This window comes from Symphalangus syndactylus, chromosome X (assembly GCF_028878055.3).
Source record: "Symphalangus syndactylus isolate Jambi chromosome X, NHGRI_mSymSyn1-v2.1_pri, whole genome shotgun sequence".
NCBI lineage: Eukaryota > Metazoa > Chordata > Mammalia > Primates > Hylobatidae > Symphalangus > Symphalangus syndactylus.
In genome coordinates this window covers 138,083,311-138,101,135 of record NC_072447.2, presented here as the reverse complement: position 1 = coordinate 138,101,135, position 17,825 = coordinate 138,083,311, and the positions used below count along the sequence as shown (strand labels likewise).

The window sequence follows — 17,825 nt, the reverse complement described above, 5'->3', positions numbered from 1 at the left end:
TTTATTCCTCTGATTAAAGCAACAGTGGTGGAACAGTAATGGAAGTAGAAAAAAGTGGTGAATTGATTTGATTCTTCTCAGTTTGTCCAACTAGGTATATGCTTCTCTGCAGGGCTGTGTGTTCCGGAAGGCTGATACCATGGACGACATCACCTTGGCTTCCTGGCTGTCTGGTTAGTGATTTGAGCAATGAGAGGCAGCAGCTAGAAATGAAAGAGTAGAAGAAGACAGTGTCTCCTGACGCTGTGCACGGTCTCCACTCAGCCTCTGATTCCTGTGAGTCAGCTGCATCCAGATTCCCACCTCCTCCCCCGTCTCGAGAAGGCTACATTTGACTGCCACTAAGAACTCCTGAGAAAAATCTCTTCAGAGGAATTTTGGCCAAATCTTCTCTCCCTCTCCTACAGCCACTTTCCTCCTGAATTTCTTACTTGTGAGTGTCACTTCTGGAAACAAAAGTCAAGTTCTCTAGGTGAACACTGAGTACCCCCAACCTTCCAGTGAATTTGAAGTGTAGGAAGTTTTCCTCGTTTAAACTCAGCACAGCATCCAGTCCCTGGGAAGCATGCCTCTCTGGTCTCCAACCCACCCAGACTTCCAGTGTGAGTAGACACCTGCAGGTGGGTGAGTGGTCAGAGGTCACATGATTGTGATTGACTTCTTTACCAGGCCTGCATTGTTAGGCAACTCCTTGCAAGATGGGAAATAGTTGGTACCAATTATTGTGGGGCACTAGTCAAGTTGGAAACTGGACAGAGCTCCACTTGAATGTGCTGCTGCTCTAGTTTGGATAACTTTACCGTCTATGTATATATCCAAGTACTGCTTGGCACAGTTGAGTTTCTCTTTGGTACATAATTCTGTGCTACTTGCTTTCTCACTCAGTATGATGGTGAGATTTATCCACACGTAACTCTGTATCCTAAATTCTGTCTCTTCTGTTGTGTGGCCATGGAGTGTAGGAGGTCGGCTGTTATCGGCCTCTGCTCCTGTGGGTTTGGCTCCTTCTTGCCCTACCTGCTGCCCTTTCAGCCTCCATTCCCCACCTATTCTCCACCTCACAGCCACTGTTTGATGCTGGACTGGAGGTAAATAGTCACTGACATAGCAGTGTCCAGGCAGCATTCCTCCCAACAGTGCACCCAGGAGGCCCCTCTACCTGGCAGCCTCTAACCCCTCCTCTCCATCCTGCAGCCACCTGCATCCTCTGAGGAGAGGCTGGTGGCTCTTTTTTGGCAATGCTGCATCAGTGCAGGGACAGAGAAGGTGATAGGGACAAAGAGGACGGTGAAAAGGACATAGAGCAGTTTAAGTTTCTACCACATAAAAAATCTGGAAGAGACCTGGCTAAGGGGAGAGAGAGAGTAACAGCTCCTTAGATGTAGGTGGGGGAGGGGACACAGGAAGGGGAGTTGGGGAATGCTGGACAGGTTGTGAGAACACAGGGAATTGGGGAGGAGAGGAAGAGGGGACAGAGGACTGCTTGCAGGCTTATTTTGCAGCTCACGTGAAAGGACAAGAGAAATGCTTGGAATTTGTGATGGCTTTAATGGTTCACCTTATGTAAATTTCATCTTACTCCTCCCTTAGGCTTGCCCATGTTTGCCACGGCTCTGACCTCTTTGCTCTCCCTGTCCCCTCTTCAGCTGAACTCTCACTTGTCAGTGACCAACTGCCCACATGGTTCCCATTTCAGGTTTCTCAGAATGAGTATCTGACTTGCTCAGCACATTCCTTGGGGACAGAGCTTCTTCAGTGGGAGCCATCTCATGTGTGTTGTTGTCCTATCAGGTGGCTTCACTTCAGTCAAATGAATTATCTTTGGTTGTGGCCTGAGCAGGTTTGTTTGACATGACACAAAAAAGTGACCAGAGCATTCTATACTTTCCTGGGGACAAAGGGCAGAGTGGTTGCCTCTGGAAGGCTCTGTGGATATGACATTGGTAGTATTAAAACATATCCCAAACCCCCAGCCCAACTGTTGGTCTGCTCTTAAACAATGTCTTTTCACTAGGACAAGCATTGGGTTTTAGAGGGGAACACCAGGGCAGTCTCTTCCAAATAGCTAGGGAGAAGAGTCTTTGGTCCTTGAATGCCAAGTACTACATCACTTTGACTTTCCAGTGTTTTTCAGATTGATGGTGGGAGAGATCTGGTGTGCAGCATGATCTCACCTTCTCCCCTGGGTCTGAGCACCCCTGCACAGCGTGTTAGGATGAACAGAAGCCCCTTCCAGTGTAACCCAAGAACACCCTGTCAGCAAACACACATCCAACCTAAAGGAGTGAAATGACAGACTCTGTTTTAATGACTCAAACATGGGAGGAGTTTATTGTTCTAATTATATTTCATTTCTCAAAGATCTGGGCAGGCTTCAGCAGGTAAGCCACATGACTTTTTGTCCAAGGCCATGTCCACCCTGGAGTTGCTTTATGACAGCATCCACACCCATCTTGACAGGTCGATGTCACTTCTGTGCCTGCCCAGTTGTCTGTTGATTAAAAAGATCAGCACATTTTTGGTGGGCTTCTTGCGTTTGAAGGATTTCTCTGACTTCTTGATGTTCAGTGTGGGCTCCCTGGGACTGCCTTTAGGGAGGTCTTTATCCATGACGTGTTGACTCCACCCAACCTCAGTAAAACAGCACAACGGAGGAAGTCTGAAAAAGATGACGTATTCTAGGTAATCAAGTGTACCCGGCAACCTCTTCCTCACTGGCACAAAACCACACACACACACACACACACACACACCACACACACTGCTACCAGCAGTAGTCATAGGAGATTTCTTTGGGTCATCATCTGATTTGAAGCACCAACCATATTGTTTCTTCAATCTGTCTTACACATGGGGCTGTGCAGCAGCCTGATGGGACCCGGGACATTAAGGACACACTATTGCATCACTCTAATCGTTACCTCACACACACAGGCTTGTTAGATTGTACTCAAAACACTACCTCATAGCTCAAGTGTCACTGTAATTCTTATATCCACACTAATTTTAACTCAATTCTATGTTGCTCTTTCTCAGAGCTGCCTTCTTCTCACCTCTGAGTTTTCCCTGTACCTGGGATATGGGCTTCCTTCTGAATTCCATTATTCATGCTATGCAGAGTAATTCTCTTTGGTAAATCTATCTGTAACAAAGTTCAGTACTTTACATTTGCATTTCTTCATTCTACAACTTGCAGGCTGCTAGAATTTGTTTCCTCATTCCAAATCTCTTTCTGTGACTTTAGTGTCAAATGGGATTTGCCTCCTTTGAAAATCACTGGTGAAGCAGGTATGACTCTTACTCCAAACCCCTGTGTAAAAAATAAACTGGACATTCTCAAGTACTACCTAGTTTCTGTTTCTAAGGTCCATCCTGCTGATTTTCCATCCTGGGAACCTGATCACAGTGGCTTAAAGATTGTACTCACCTCTGATGCCTGGCCCTGCCTCATCCCCAAAAACCCAGTTCTGCATTTCATTTGAATCTAGCACAGTGCCAAGGCTAGGGGTGGATGCCCACTGTGCTCTCTATTTTGACCTCCCAAGAGAGACTAAAAGACTTGCCCAAGTGACAGAGAGGTGAGATTGGAACTGAGAAAGCCTGTATCTGAAGCTTCTGCTTTTACCCACTGCTCTATAGTGTCTCTGTATCAATTTGAACGAATGACTCTCTGATAACCTCCCCCCATTACCAAACAGGATTGGGGTTTATCAGGTAGGTTAGTTAATGGCACAAAAGGATGCTCTATGATCTTGGTATATCAGGATATTTTACCTGTGAGACCACTCAGGTTTCTTCTGAAGAAAGATCTGGACCAGAGGGTGAACAGTAACAGCTTGGCACTCCCTCTCTTTCCTTGAGTTCCGGGGCCTGATTGGTTCAGCACCAAGTGAAGTCATAGTTACTATAGTGACTCACAATTGTCCTCAGAACCTAGTGCCAACAGTCTGCAAGATTCAAACACTGGCCACCATCCCTGGCTTCCTTCTGGTTCAAGTCTGAATAAGGTGAATGGAAGTTGCTGGGAGAGGAGGTGGGTATATCCTGTGGCTGGATGCCATCTGGATATCCCCTTCCTAGACAGAACCCTCAACTGCTCTGGCCTCAGAGCTTGTTCCTGGCTCGCATAAAATCCATTAAAATTTCTCCTTTGTGTAAATAAACAGCACCCATTGCATCTTGCCTTGTCCCCTGGGTAGTGATCAGCAACTTTCTCTGCCATGTTCCAATCTAGGAATTAGTTCCAGGTCAAACTTCCCACTTGCTTCTCAATCTTGCATCCATCTTTGGTCATGACTCTGCAAGTACCCCTTCTATAATACACAATTCATGTAAATGGAGTGTTTAGTTGCAGAAATTGAACACTGCAATTAAACATTGCTGTGTCTCCCACACTTATCTAAACCCTCCCGAAGCTCAGTGCAGTGGAGCCCCTCCCAAAGCTCAGTGCAGTGCAGCTTCACACCTTTATTCTGTGGACCTGGGATGCAGGTGGGCTTTTAATGCTTTGGAAAATCTTATGCTAAAACTGGACCAGTTCCTTGAGACATACTCATATGTCTCAAGCCATATTCCCTTCCAAGTCTCTGATCTAGAATAACTACGTTGTTACCATTAATGTGTGACCCATGTGGGTATTGTCTAGATGCTGGACATGGATTTTCCAGGCTGTCAGAGGGATAATGGTGGGGACAGCGCTTTGTGTTTTTTGTAGTGTGGTTCTCATGAGGAACTAAAATGACTATTATGAGATGTGGCTTGCCTCCACCCTGGCTGCCCACTCAGTCTTATGTAAGAACTGAGGAAATTGACGTTACTGTAAAGTGACCCGGGGGACACACTCCCTTTCTTGAGTGGCAGGGAAGGAAGGCTCACTCCTCCAAGTTTTCTCCTAGCCCCCGTAGAACCATGTAAAGACCCTGAGGCCGTGTTCAGTGTTCTAAACAATTTGGAGAGGGAAGAGAACATATTGGTGTATTTTATTAACAAAGAAAGTGGAAAACTGTCTTTCTTTTAAGGAATTGACATCCTAGAAATCCGGGTCAATCACCTAGGAAATAGACCAGGAGAGGCTGATTGAGAGAAGTTAAATGCATAAAAACTTTGCATACGAGGTCAGGCACAGTGGCTCTCACCTATAATCCCAGCACTTTGGAAGGCTGAGGTGAGTGGATCGCTTGAGCCCAGGAGTTCAAGACCTCCAGTTGGCCTTGGGTCATATCCAGCATGCTCCAACTGTAAGACAAAAAGCCCCTAAGGCAGAGAGTCATGGTGATTGCCATAAGCAGCCCTGCAGATGCAAAGATGAGATGTAGCCCTGCAGGGCCAGAGTCTAAATACATAAGTCAGTGTCAGAATCTTTTTGGCACTATCTGTTCCTTAAATAGGTCAATACTCACCGTTTGTGAAAATTTTCATTGAACTGGAGCTACATTTCCTTTCTATAGATAGCATGTTTAAAATTTTTTTTTTTAAAGTGACCCAGGTCACATACTCCCTTTCTTGAGTGGCAGGGAAGGAAGGCTCAGTCCTCCAGGTTTTCTCCTGGCCACATAGAACCATGTAAAGACCCTGAGGCCATATTCATTGTCCTAAACAATTTGGAGAGGGAAGATAACTTATTGGTGTATTTTATTAACAAAGAAAGTGGAAAACTATCTTTCTCTTAAGGAACTGACATCCTAGAAATCCAAGGCAATCACCTAGGAGATAGGTCAGAAGAGGCTGATTGATAGAAGTTAAATGCATAAAAACTTTGCATACTAGGTGAGGCACAGTGGCTCTCGCCTATAATCCCAGCACTTTGGAAGGCTGACGGGGGTGGAGCACTTCAGCCCAGGGAGTCCAAGACCAGCCTGGGCAACATAAGGAGACCCCATCTCTACAATAAAAATAAATGAATACATAAATAAATTAAAAATTTGCACAGTCTTCCAATAAATAGGGAATATCATAGATTTAAGCTATCCTATTTACGTTGGTTGCAAACGTTATGAAACACCTAGAAAAATAATGAAGATAAATATAAGGAAAACACACATGCCACTTTTTATGAGCCTTCAGTTTGAATAGTCACATAATATTTTAAAATGCTACATTTTTCTTAAGAGGAAGATCAATTTTTGCAATGGCATCAATTCACCTCTAAATAAATCAGTATATGCAGTACAATCCTAATCATAATTGATAGCGGAATTTTGAGTGAAAAAAACAAACAACCCCATCAAAAAGTGGGCATGTTTTCACTCATAGGTGGGAATTGAACGATGGGAACACATGGACACAAGAAGGGGAACATCACATACCGGGGCCTATTGGGGGGTGTGGGGTGGGGATGGATAGCATTAAGAGACATACCTAATGTTAAATGACAAGTTAATGGGTGCAGCACACCAACATGGCACATTTATACATATGTAACAAACCTGCACATTGTGCACATGTACCCTAAAACTTAAAGTATGATAAAAAATATATAAAATAAAAAAATAAAAAAATTTAAAAAAGGATATGAACAGACACTTCTCAAAAGAAGACATTTATGCAGCCAACAGACACATGAAAAAATGCTCATCATCACTGGCCATCAGAGAAATGCAAATCAAAACCACAATGAGATACCATCTCACACCAGTTAGAATGGCCATCATTAAAAAGTCAGGAAACAATAGGTGCTGGAGAGGATGTGGAGAAATAGGAACACTTTTACACTGTTGGTGGGACCATAAACTAGTTCAACCATTGTGGAAGACAGTGTGGCAATTTCTCAAGGATATAGATCTAGAAATACCATTTGACCCAGCCATCCCATTACTGGGTATATACCCAAAGGATTATAAATCATGCTGCTATAAAGACACATGCACACGTATGTTTATTGTGGCACTATTCACAATAGCAAAGACATGGAACCAACCCAAATGTCCAACAACGATAGACTGGATTAAGAAAATGTGGCACATATACACCATGGAATACTATGCAGCCATAAAAAATGATAAGTTCATGTCCTTTCTAGGGACATGGATGAAGCTGGAAACCATCATTCTCAGCAAACTATCACAAGGACAAAAAACCAAACACTGCATGTTCTCACTCATAGGTGGGAATTGAACAGTGAGAAAACTTGGACACAGGAAGGGGAACATCACACACTGGAGCCTGTCGTGGGGTGGGGGGAAGGGGCAGGGATAGCATTAGGAGATATACCTAATGTAAATGACGAGTTAATGGGTGCAGTACACCAGCATGGTGCATGTATACATATGTAACAAACCTGCACGTTGTGCACATGTACCCTAGAACTTAAAGTATTAAAAAAAATTATTCTAGGAAAACAGGTATAAAATAGGACTCTCCCAGGCAAACTAGAAAGCATAGCTAAAATACTATAGCGGCTTGTCTTTAAAACATTAATTTACTTCTATTTTCATGAAATATTAAAATATAATTTTTCTTCTAGTTAAAAAAAAATTCCCAAAGGCTCACAGCTACTGAGTTACTGAATAGTAAGGCTGGAGGCCAAACCTAAGCCTCTAGACTTTAAATTCAGTTCCCTTTTAATGTATCCAATCTTTAATAACCCATGTTGCCTATATTATGCACTCTCTTCTTTTTTTTTTTTTTTTAAGAAACAGCGTCTTGTTCTGTCACCCAGGCTGGAATACAGCAGTATCAGCATAGCTCAGTGTAACCTCAAACTCCTGGGCTCAAGTGATCCTCCTGCCTCAGCCTCCCAAAGAGCTGGGATTACTGGCATGAGCCACCACACCTGGCCAAAATCTCAAAAATTAAAAAAAAACCTTTAGGCAACACATAATTTAATCATTTTAATTATTAAAGATAACATACAGAAAAGCACATAAAGACTAAATGTACAGTTTATTAAACTATTATAAAGCAAATATTCCTATAAATACCACCCAGATATTTATAGAAATACATCAGCAACAGCCAGAATCCATTCCCTTTGACAACTCCAGTATTCTTCCTAGAGGCAATCATGATGTCCTTTATAGTAATCAGTTCCTTGCTTTTCTTTATAGGGTTTACCTTCTTAATAGGTATCTCTAAGCAACATAGTTTCTTTATGGCTTTAAAATTTATAGAAATATAATCATGCTAGTGCGTACTTGTTTTGGTCTGGTTTTTTTCATTCAATAATATATTTTCAAAATTAATCCAGGATTTTCCATGTGTGATTTCAGTTTTTCATGTTTGTTGATGCATAGAGTTCCATTGTACAAATCTATCACAATTATTTTATCCAGGTTACACTCAATGGGAATTCAAGTTGTTTCCAATTTGGGGTTATTGTAAATAATGTTGACATGATCATTATTTTACTTGTGTCCTGGTGCACATATGCATAATTCCTCTGGGGTAAATATTTAAGAGGGAAATAAATGATTGGGTCATAAGGGAATGTGCATCTTCATCTTGAATACATAACAAACAATAAACTCTTCCGTAAAGCAATTCATCTAATTTGTGCTCTCAACAGCAGCATATGAAATTGCCTACTTTAGCACTCATCAGTTTCCAAAAGAAAAAACAAAAAGAAATTGCCTACTGATCCACATCCTCACCAACTCTTGATATTACTAGACTCATTAAGTTTAGTCAGTTTGGTGGGTATATAATGGTACTGCAGTGTGGTTTCACTGTGCATTTCTCTAATGATTAATAATGTTGGCTATTTGGATTTCCTCTTTGGACAATGTTCTGTTTAAGTCTCTTGGCCATTACTATTGTGTTATTTGTCTTCCTCTCTTTGATTTCCAAGAATCGTTTATGTGCTCTGGAACTAAGCTATTGTCACTTAAATATTTGACAAATATCTTCTTACATTCTGTGGCTTGACTTTTCCTGCTAGTAATGTTGTCTTTTTATGAACAAAAGGTCTTAATCTTAACGTGGTTCATAATTTTTTAACATTTCCCACTATAATTAGTATTTTTTGACTTGTTTGAGAAATCCTTCCATACCCAGAGGGTGTGAAAAGCCCTTCTACATTTTTTTCTACAAGCTTTATTATTTTACCTATGACATTTTGGTCTAAAATACACCTGAGATTGTTTTCCCATATCTGGTGTGAAGTAGGGGTTTTACTTTTATTTCTTTCCAAGTGTATAACCTGTTGTCTCAACACTATTTGTTGGAAACATTTTCTTTTCTCAAATGCTCTGCAGTGCTACTAGTGTCATAAATCAAGCAACCATGAAAGCAGGCTCAGGGTCAGTTTCTGGGCTGTCTAGGCTATCCACTCATCTATGTGTACATCACTATTTTGGTACCAAAGTGTCCTAATTACTATTGCTTTATAATAACTTTACATTTTCTGAAGCAAATCCTTCCTCCTGTTTCTTTAAGAGTCTTTACAATATTGAGTCCTGCAATCTATGAGCATAGTGTAACTTTAAATTTATTTAATTTTCCTTAATATATATCGATAAGCATTTAGAGTGTTTTCTTTAGAGGCCTTGCACACATTTTTTAAACTTAATCTTAAAGACTTGATAGTTTGATACAATTTTAAATGGTAGAGTCTTTTAAAATTTCATTTATTAAATGTTGCTGTTATACAGAAATACCAATTGATTTTTGCATATTGATTTTGTATCCAGCAACAGTGATATATTCTAATGATGCATCTGTGGATAATTCTGGGTATTCTACACAGACAATTGATGCAGAGCAGTTCCTTGGTTTTGCCCAGGAACAAATTCAAGAGCGAGCCAGTGGTGGAAGAAAGCAGCTTTATGGAAGTAGCAGTGTTACAGCTCAGTGACTGCTCATTGCAGAGCAGGGCTAGCCCATAGGCAATGCAGCATGTATAGAAGGATGGTTATCAGAGGCTGGGAAGGTCATGGGGGTTGGGGGAAGTGGAGAGGGTTAACTGGTACAAAAAATAGTTAAAAAGAATGAATAAGACAAAGTATTTGCTAGCACAACAAGGTGACTATAGTAAAAAATAATTTAACTGTACATTTTTAAATAACTAAGTATTATTGGATTGTTTGCAACACAAAGGACAAATGCTTGAGGTGATGGATACCCGATTTTCCCTGATGTATTGTGCATTGCATGCCTATATCAAAATATCACATGTAACCCATAAATATATACACATACTATGTACCCACAAAAATTAAAAATAAGAATTTTCTAGAAAGAGTAGCAATGTGTAGGCTGTTGGCTAACTGTATTTATATCCACTTTTAATTGCATGAAAATTAAGGGGTGGGTTATTCAGAAATCTCTAGAAAATGGGCAGTAACTTCTGGGTGCTGCCATGGCGTTTGTAAACTGTCATGGCACCAGTGGGGGGAGTGTCTTATGCTGATGGGCAGCAAGGGCGACCAGAGGTTGCTTTTGGTGCCACTTGCTCATTCTGGCTGGTTTTCTATCTGGTCCAGAAAACAAGTCCTACTTTTCTCCTACCTCATTCCCCCGCTCGGAGATTAGATATGCCTCCTTAATCTTAAAGGAGCTGCAAGTCAGAGATCAATCTTCTGTAACCGTTTCCTGCTGTTTTTATGGGCATAGGCCCTGCCTAGCATTGGAGGAGTAAAAATTTCTGGATATCTGATCTAAGGGAACCAAAGCCAGGATATTTTCATTCTCCAGGTCAGAATACAGGATGGGTTGGAAGCCTTGTGCCAGCATTCTTTACATGGATTTACTGTAATCTGGAAGACACGAACTTTACTAAGTGGTTAAACAAGCAAGGGCCAAAAATTAGTAGTAACAGGACAGCTAGCAAGTTCCTAGGAAAGGTAAAACCAGGCAAGATTTGGGAGGGCACTTTTGATAAGTGACCAGATATAGCTGGGGTCAGTGCACTGGTTATATCTATCTAACCAGGTAGCTTGTTCATAGATTTTTTAATGTTAACCTCGATTTTCCAGAGTTATTAATGTACATGCAGCAGGTCGTATTAAGAACTGCACAGACTCCACCTTGTTCAGCTAGCAAATAATCCAATAATCCAATGCTAGTCTGTTGTCAAGGACAACATTTGTCAAAGAGTCTAGGAACTCTTGAATTCTGTTTAATGCCTGGCCTATATTAGTGGCCAATGATTCTAGGGTTTGAGTCAAGTTCTTTAGGATTGACTCGTGGTAGACAAAGCCACCCCAGGGGGCCACTAGTCCTATTACTGTCTCGATTCCTGCCAGAATTAACCCTATTGCTCATTTATTTCTGATATTCCTGGGCCTTATGGGATTACAGATGGTGACTCCCAGAGGGGCAATGGTGGCCAGTATACATTCATCCCATTTCTAGTTTTTAGTATACAAGGGAAAGGTACTCCTAAAAGAACAGATAGCTCCCCAGGGAGTCAGGAGTGGTTACGAGGTGGGACTTCTACTTACTCATGGCCACAGACAACAATAAGCCCAGCTGGGGCACAAATAGAAGTCCTATGAGATGTGATGTCTATCCTTTGTTACCCGGTCGTGTCTATAGATATACTTCCCTTGCTCCAATGGGGGTAGTCAAACATCCCTTGTTTTCCAGAAGAAGCCAGTACTCCTACCTTGCTAGATTAGACAGTTATTTTTCCCTTGCATATTCTGATCGAGGAGGAAGCACCATGTGTGGTTTTCTCACTTACAAGTGGGATCCCATTTACCCCTCTGTGGCCTCAGGAATTTGGCAACTAGGATTGGATCAGAGCATGTCAGGGAAGTTTCCACTTTTGTGTCATTAACACAATGAGTGCAAAACATAGTGTCATTAGGACACCTGAAGTACAGGTACCCAATCTCCCAGGTCCAGGTAATAGTGGCAGGTGCAGTTAGGTCAAATTCATTAAGTGGGAAAGAGTTCCACCTAACAAGTAGGGATCTGGGTACTAAGGGATCACTATGGTTAATTACGAGGTCCAGGGAGATGGCCATGAGGTTTTCCAGATGTGTCAGAAGGTGGAACTCTTTATCCTGAGGATGTTGATGACAGATGCAGCAATCATGAAGATGATTCCTTGATGCTATGATTTTTGAAATATTTACCGTAGAGTTTTATTCCCACCACACTGGATTAGGTTAATCAGGATGGCAAACAGGATTAACAGTGGCAGCATGGTGTCCTGTTGGACCTTAGAGTGGCCTCTACTCCCAACAAGAACAAAAGAGGTATTTCCCAGGAGGAGGCAAGTGGCCAAAGCAATAGAAAAGAAGTATACAATCAGGAAAAAGAGAAAAAATAATGTTCCTATTTCCACTCACAGCATCACATTACCACTTCTGGCTGAGTGCTGATTCTTTTAAATAGGTAGTGGAGGTACTCCAAAGGTTCACAGGTACAGGTCATGGTGTTCTTCTTTTGCACTTGTGGGGACTCATAAGAAACCGGTTTCATCCTGGATAGGTGTGCTCAGCTAGTGATGTCCTGAAGTTTAACAGCAGTGGGTTGTAGGGTCCAGCCCTACAAGGCCTGTGGGTTTTTCTCCTTATGTGCAGAGACGAGGGATCATAGAAATAAAGACACAAGACAAAGAGATAGAAGAAAAGACAGCTGGGCCCAAGAGACCACTACCACCAAGACACGGAGACCGGTAGTGGTCCCTGAATGCCTGGCTGTGCTGTTATTTATTGGATACAAGGCAAGGGGGCAGGGTAAGGAGTGTGAGCCATCACCAATGATAGGTAAGGTCATGCAAGTCACATGTCCACCAGACGGGGGCCCTTCCCTGTTTGGTAGCCGAGGCAGAGAGAGAGAGAGAGGGGACAGCTTACATCATTATTTCTTCTATGCATTTCAAAGACTTTAGTACTTTCACTAATTCTGCTACTGCTATCTAGAAGGCGGAGCCAGGTGTACAGGGTGGAACATGAAAGTGGACCAGGAGCATGACCACTGAAGCACAGCATCACAGGGAGATGGTTAGGCCTCCGGATGGCTGCGGGCGGGCCTGACTGATATCAGGCCTTCCACAAGAGGTGGTGAAGCAGAGTCTTCTCTAACTCCCCCGGGGGAAAGGGAGACTCCCTTTCCAGGTCTGCTAAGTAACCGGTGCCTTCCCAGGCACTGGCGCTACCGCTAGACCAAGGAGCCCTCTAGTGGCCCTGTCCAGGCGTAACAGAGGGCTCACACTCTTGTCTTCTGGTCACTTCTCACTGTGTCCCTTCAGCTCCTATCTCTGTATGGCCTGGTTTTTCCTAGGTTATAATTGTAGAACAAAGATTATTACAATATTGGAATGAAGAGTATGCTACAAACTAATGATTAATAATATTCATTTATAATCATATCTATAATCTATTTCTAGTATAACTATTCTCATTCTATATATTCTCTTTATTATACTGGAATAGCTTGTGCCCTTGGTCTCTTGCTTTGGCACCTGGGTGGCTCGCCGCCCACAGTGGGTGTATTAGGGCATTCTTGCATTGTTATGGGGACAAATATCCAAACTATGTCAATAAGGGTACTTAACACCTGCTAAGGACCCTTCCATTTGGGTTGTAATTGATCCTCAGGGGATCCTTCTTTCCAAGTTTTTAGTAAGATTAAATCTCTTCGTTGAATGAAGGAGTTAATTCTTTCCCTGTGGGAGGAGGCAACGCTTCATTTCTGTATTCTTGAAGGGCCTTTTGAACCTGGCCTAAGTTGATAATATGTGTGAGCATTCTATATGTCTCTTCATCAAGCAGGAGGCCTGAAGGAAAAAAAAAAGCCTCCCATAGGTCATTTCAAATGGACTAAGTTTTACGGTTCCCTTTGGAGCCATCCTTATGTACAAAGGGGCTATGATAGAAGAGAAGCCCAGGCCTCTGAGGTCTACTGACAGGGTTTTGCTAATGTCCTTTTTAGAACATGGTTGGCTTTTTTCTATCTTACCTAAAGATTGAAGCCACCAGAAGGAGTAAAGATGATAGATAATGCCTAAGGCTGAGGAAACATGCTCAGTCACCTTAGCTGTAAAGAAAGGTCAGTTATCACTTTGCAAACTTTTTGGTAATGCAAACCTGGGGATGCTTTCTTTAAGAATTTGGACACTTGCAATGCTTTTTCTGTCTTTGTAGGGAAAGCTTCTATCCACCCAGTGAAAGTGTCCATAAATAGTAGAAAATATTTTCGTTCCTGTAAGGTGGCATCTGGGTGAAATCTATTTGCAGTCTTCCCTAGGGTATGTTCCTTGGTGTTGTACAGGTTTGAGTAGGGATTGGGGTATGGGGTGGCTTCCTGGGTCATTATGAGCACACAGTTCACAGCCCTTAGTGACCCTTTTTATAGTCTGGAATAGTCCCTTTCCTAAGAATATTAGGGAAACGAATTTGAATACAGAATCCCATCCTAAATGTGAGGAGTCATGGAAATGCTTAATTATTTTCCATTGCTCGGCCTCAGGGAGAAAGAGTTTATTGATTTCTAGCAATCACTCTGAGGGATCCTTTTGTAAGCCTTTCCGTTCTGCCCATTTAATTTCCTAAGGTGTATAATATGGCACTGCTGACATGGGTGGAGCATCAGGTATTAGTGCAGCAGCCAGCAGTACTGATCTTCCTTTAGCAGTGGCCATGACTGCTCTGTCCACCAGGGCATTTCCTCTGATAATAGAGGTGTCTCCCTTTTGGTGTCCCCAGCAGTGAATAACTGTTATCTCCTTTGGGAATTGGACAGCATCTAAAAGTTCCAAGATCTCAGAGTGATGTTTTATGGGGGAATCCCATGACTGTTAACAGTCCCCTTTTCTTCCATATGGCTTGTGAGCATGGAGCACCAGGATCCCATATTTGGATCAGTAAATACATTGATTCTTAAGTCTTTTCCCAGCTGGAGGGCCCTACTTAGAGCATTCAATTCCACTTTTTGAGCAGAAGTCTGGGGAGGAAGAGCTTTGGCCTCAATGACTTACTGTTGACTAGCCACAGCATAACTTGCCTTTTCAATCCCTCATGAATAAAGCTACTTTCATCTCTAAACCACTCAACATTGGGGTTAGGCAGGGGCTCATCTTTAAGGTCAGGCCTGCTAGAGGAGCTCTGTTCCACAGTTTCCACACAGGAGTGAATGAGTTAGGGATTGGGACGTGAAGTCCAGCAACAGGGTAGCAAGATTTAAAACAACATATTTTAAAGGTAACATCTGGGGTGTCACATATAAGAACCTGACATTTAAGTAATTGAACCACTATTAGACATTGGTGTCCTTTTGCCTCTAGGATCCCGTGTATTTGATGGGGGCAGGTCATTACATCTAATTATTGTCCCAAGGTAAACTTACTGACTTCTACCAATAGAGTGGTGGCAGCCACAGCTCAAAAGCATCCTGGCCACCCAGCCACCACTTGGTCTAGCTGTTTAGAAAAGTAAGCCACTGGTCTAGGGCTATTTCCGAGACTTTGAGTTAGAACACCCAAAGCTGTCCCTTGTTTTTCAGCCACATATAGGGTGAAAGGTTTTTCTAAGTTTGGGAGTCACAAAGCAGGAGCTGTTCCCAGTTTTTCTTTTAGGGTTAAGAATGCCTGTTGGCAGCTTCCATCCCAATTCAAAGACTCATGATCACTCCCTTCTAGAGCTTCATAGAGTGGTTTTGCTATGAGCCCAAACCTGGGACTCCAAATCCAGAAGAATCTGGCCATTCCTAGAAAGATTCTTAATTGTTTCTTAGTCTGAGGGGGCTGGAGTGCCAAGACGGTCTCTTTTTACTCCTGGGCTGGGGTATTTGCCCCAGGAGTTAACACATACTCCAAATATTTAAACTTTTGTGCAGAAATTTGAGCTTTATTGTAGGAATACCCAATAACCTCATCTTCCCAAAAAAATTAAGAATCTGGATTGTGTTTCTGTCCCAGTCTTCCCTGGTTGGGCTGGAAATTAATAGATCATCCATATATTGCAAAAGAGACCCATTATTTAACTAGAGTTCCCTTAATTCTTTTACCAGTGTATTGACAAAGAAATGGGGACTGTCCCTAAAACCTTGAGGAAGAACAGTCCATGTAAGATGAGATGCAGCATGAATGTCTGGATTAGTCCATTCAAAAGCAAAGATATACTGGGAGTCCACGTGTAAAGGTATACAAAAGAAAGCATCCTTTAAGTCTAATACCATGAACTATTAGCATCTTCAGGGACTTGGGTCAATATTGTGTATGAGTTAGGAACTATTCAATGGACTAGGACTATTGCCTCATTAACTGCCCTCAGATTCTGAACAAATCTGTATTCCCCATTCAGTTTCTTCACAACCAAAACAGAGGTGTTATGTAGGGACTGACAGGACTGTAGTAATTCATACTTTAGGAACTTCCTTATTAGGGGTTGAATGCCTCTCTGATCCTCAAGTCTCAAGGTATGTTGTTTTTTGTATGGATACTTAACACTGGGTTTCAAAATAACCTGGACTGGGAGTACATTAACATCTCTACCAAGAACTTTCATGTCCCGAACAGAGGGGTCTACTTGAGAAGTAAGATGCAGTGAAAGAGAGGTCTTTTACTTATCTGTGTTAAGGCATGTAGTTGGAGCTAGAAGAAGTGTCTCTCCCTGGCCTACTGCCTTCTCATAAGGCTCTCCAAATTGAGCTGTGGCCTGTAATTGGGAAAGAAGTCTCTTCCCAGTAAAGGAATAGGGCACTCAGGCATAAGCAGAAAGCTATGGGAAAACACATGCTTCCCCACAGTGTAACCGAGGGAGTGGGTGAATCACCTAACTTTTGGCTGGCCATCAATCTACATTATGGTACAAGAGTGGGAAAACAATGGCCCTGAGAAGTAGGTTAAATCTGAGAAGTCTGCTCCCACGTCCACCAAAAACTCATTACTTTCGCCTGCCACGTCAAGAGTTACCCAAGGCTCCTCTATGGAGATAGTAAGGTGTTCACTGGAAACCATAGGAGACCTCAGGCCCTGTCAGTCCTCTGTTCTCTCAGCCATTATGAGTCTGGGTGGCTCAGACTCTCTTTCAAGCCTGGAGTAGTCCTTCCTTCAGTGTTCCTCTTGCTTATAGGCACGTTGATTTTGGCCCAGGGGCCAAGAAGTCAGAGACTTTCATCTGGGCATCCCAACCACAACTCTCGTAACACTTTCTTGGCATTTGTAACCCTAAGGCAGTAGGGGGCTTAAGGTAGCCATGAATAATAGCACTTTTTGGCTATTACTTTTAGTTTTCACCTCTTTCTCCACCTTGTCCCTATTATTGTAAATTCCAAAGGCCATATTTAAAAGTTGGCTCATGAGGATTTGATGCCCTATTGCTGCCTTATGTAAATTCCTCCTAATGTCAGAGATAGTTTGAGTAATAAAATACATGCCCAGGAGAGCTCACCTTTCCAGAGAGTCAGGGTCTGTATTAGTATATTTCCTGAGGGCCTCCACTAAGTGGTCTTGAAATAAAGTGGCATTTTCATATTTTCCCTGAGTTACTTCTCTAACCTTGTACTAACTAACTGGTTTAACCACACACTTTTTCATACCTTCTACTAAACAAGTTAGCATGTAATTTCTGTGTTTGAGATCTTGGGAACCCCTCTGGGAATCCCATTGAGGGTGCAAATAAGGAACCGCATCTCCCCTCACATTATAAATGGCATGGCCTTGGATATTATTGGCCACTCCACCTGAAAATTCATGGGTAATACCTAGAATCCTTTGTTTCTCCTCTATGTCTATGGTACAGCAAGTAGATAGTAATATGCCCAAGTTATGCCAAGTTATTTCAGAGGACATGGTAAATGTATCAAACTCCTCTATAAACTTCCATGGATCCTCCAAAAACCAGCCAAATTTCTCCTTGCATAAAGCCAAATTTGGTATAGTAAATGGCACATATATTCTGATTTTTCCCCCATCTCCATCAGCTACCTCCCACAAT

The 17,825-nt window shown here is 42.2% G+C and overlaps 1 protein-coding gene across 2 annotated transcripts; it reads right to left on the bottom strand.

Moving 5' to 3' along the window:
- Positions 1-2,302: 2,302 nt before the first annotated feature.
- On the bottom strand, positions 2,303-4,114 carry LOC129476051 (embryonic testis differentiation protein homolog B-like). Of its 2 annotated transcripts, none has more exons than XM_055268627.2 (2): positions 3,775-4,114; positions 2,303-2,659 (listed from the first exon to the last, which is right to left on the bottom strand). In XM_055268627.2, exons 1-2 carry the CDS (start codon positions 3,897-3,899, stop codon positions 2,431-2,433), a joined length of 354 nt encoding a protein of 117 aa, XP_055124602.1. In that variant the 5' UTR covers positions 3,900-4,114; the 3' UTR covers positions 2,303-2,430. The 2 variants fall into 2 exon arrangements, with proteins under 2 accessions (XP_055124602.1, XP_055124603.1); XM_055268628.1 differs by lacking the exon at positions 3,775-4,114 and adding an exon at positions 3,054-3,114.
- Positions 4,115-17,825: the final 13,711 nt, after the last annotated feature.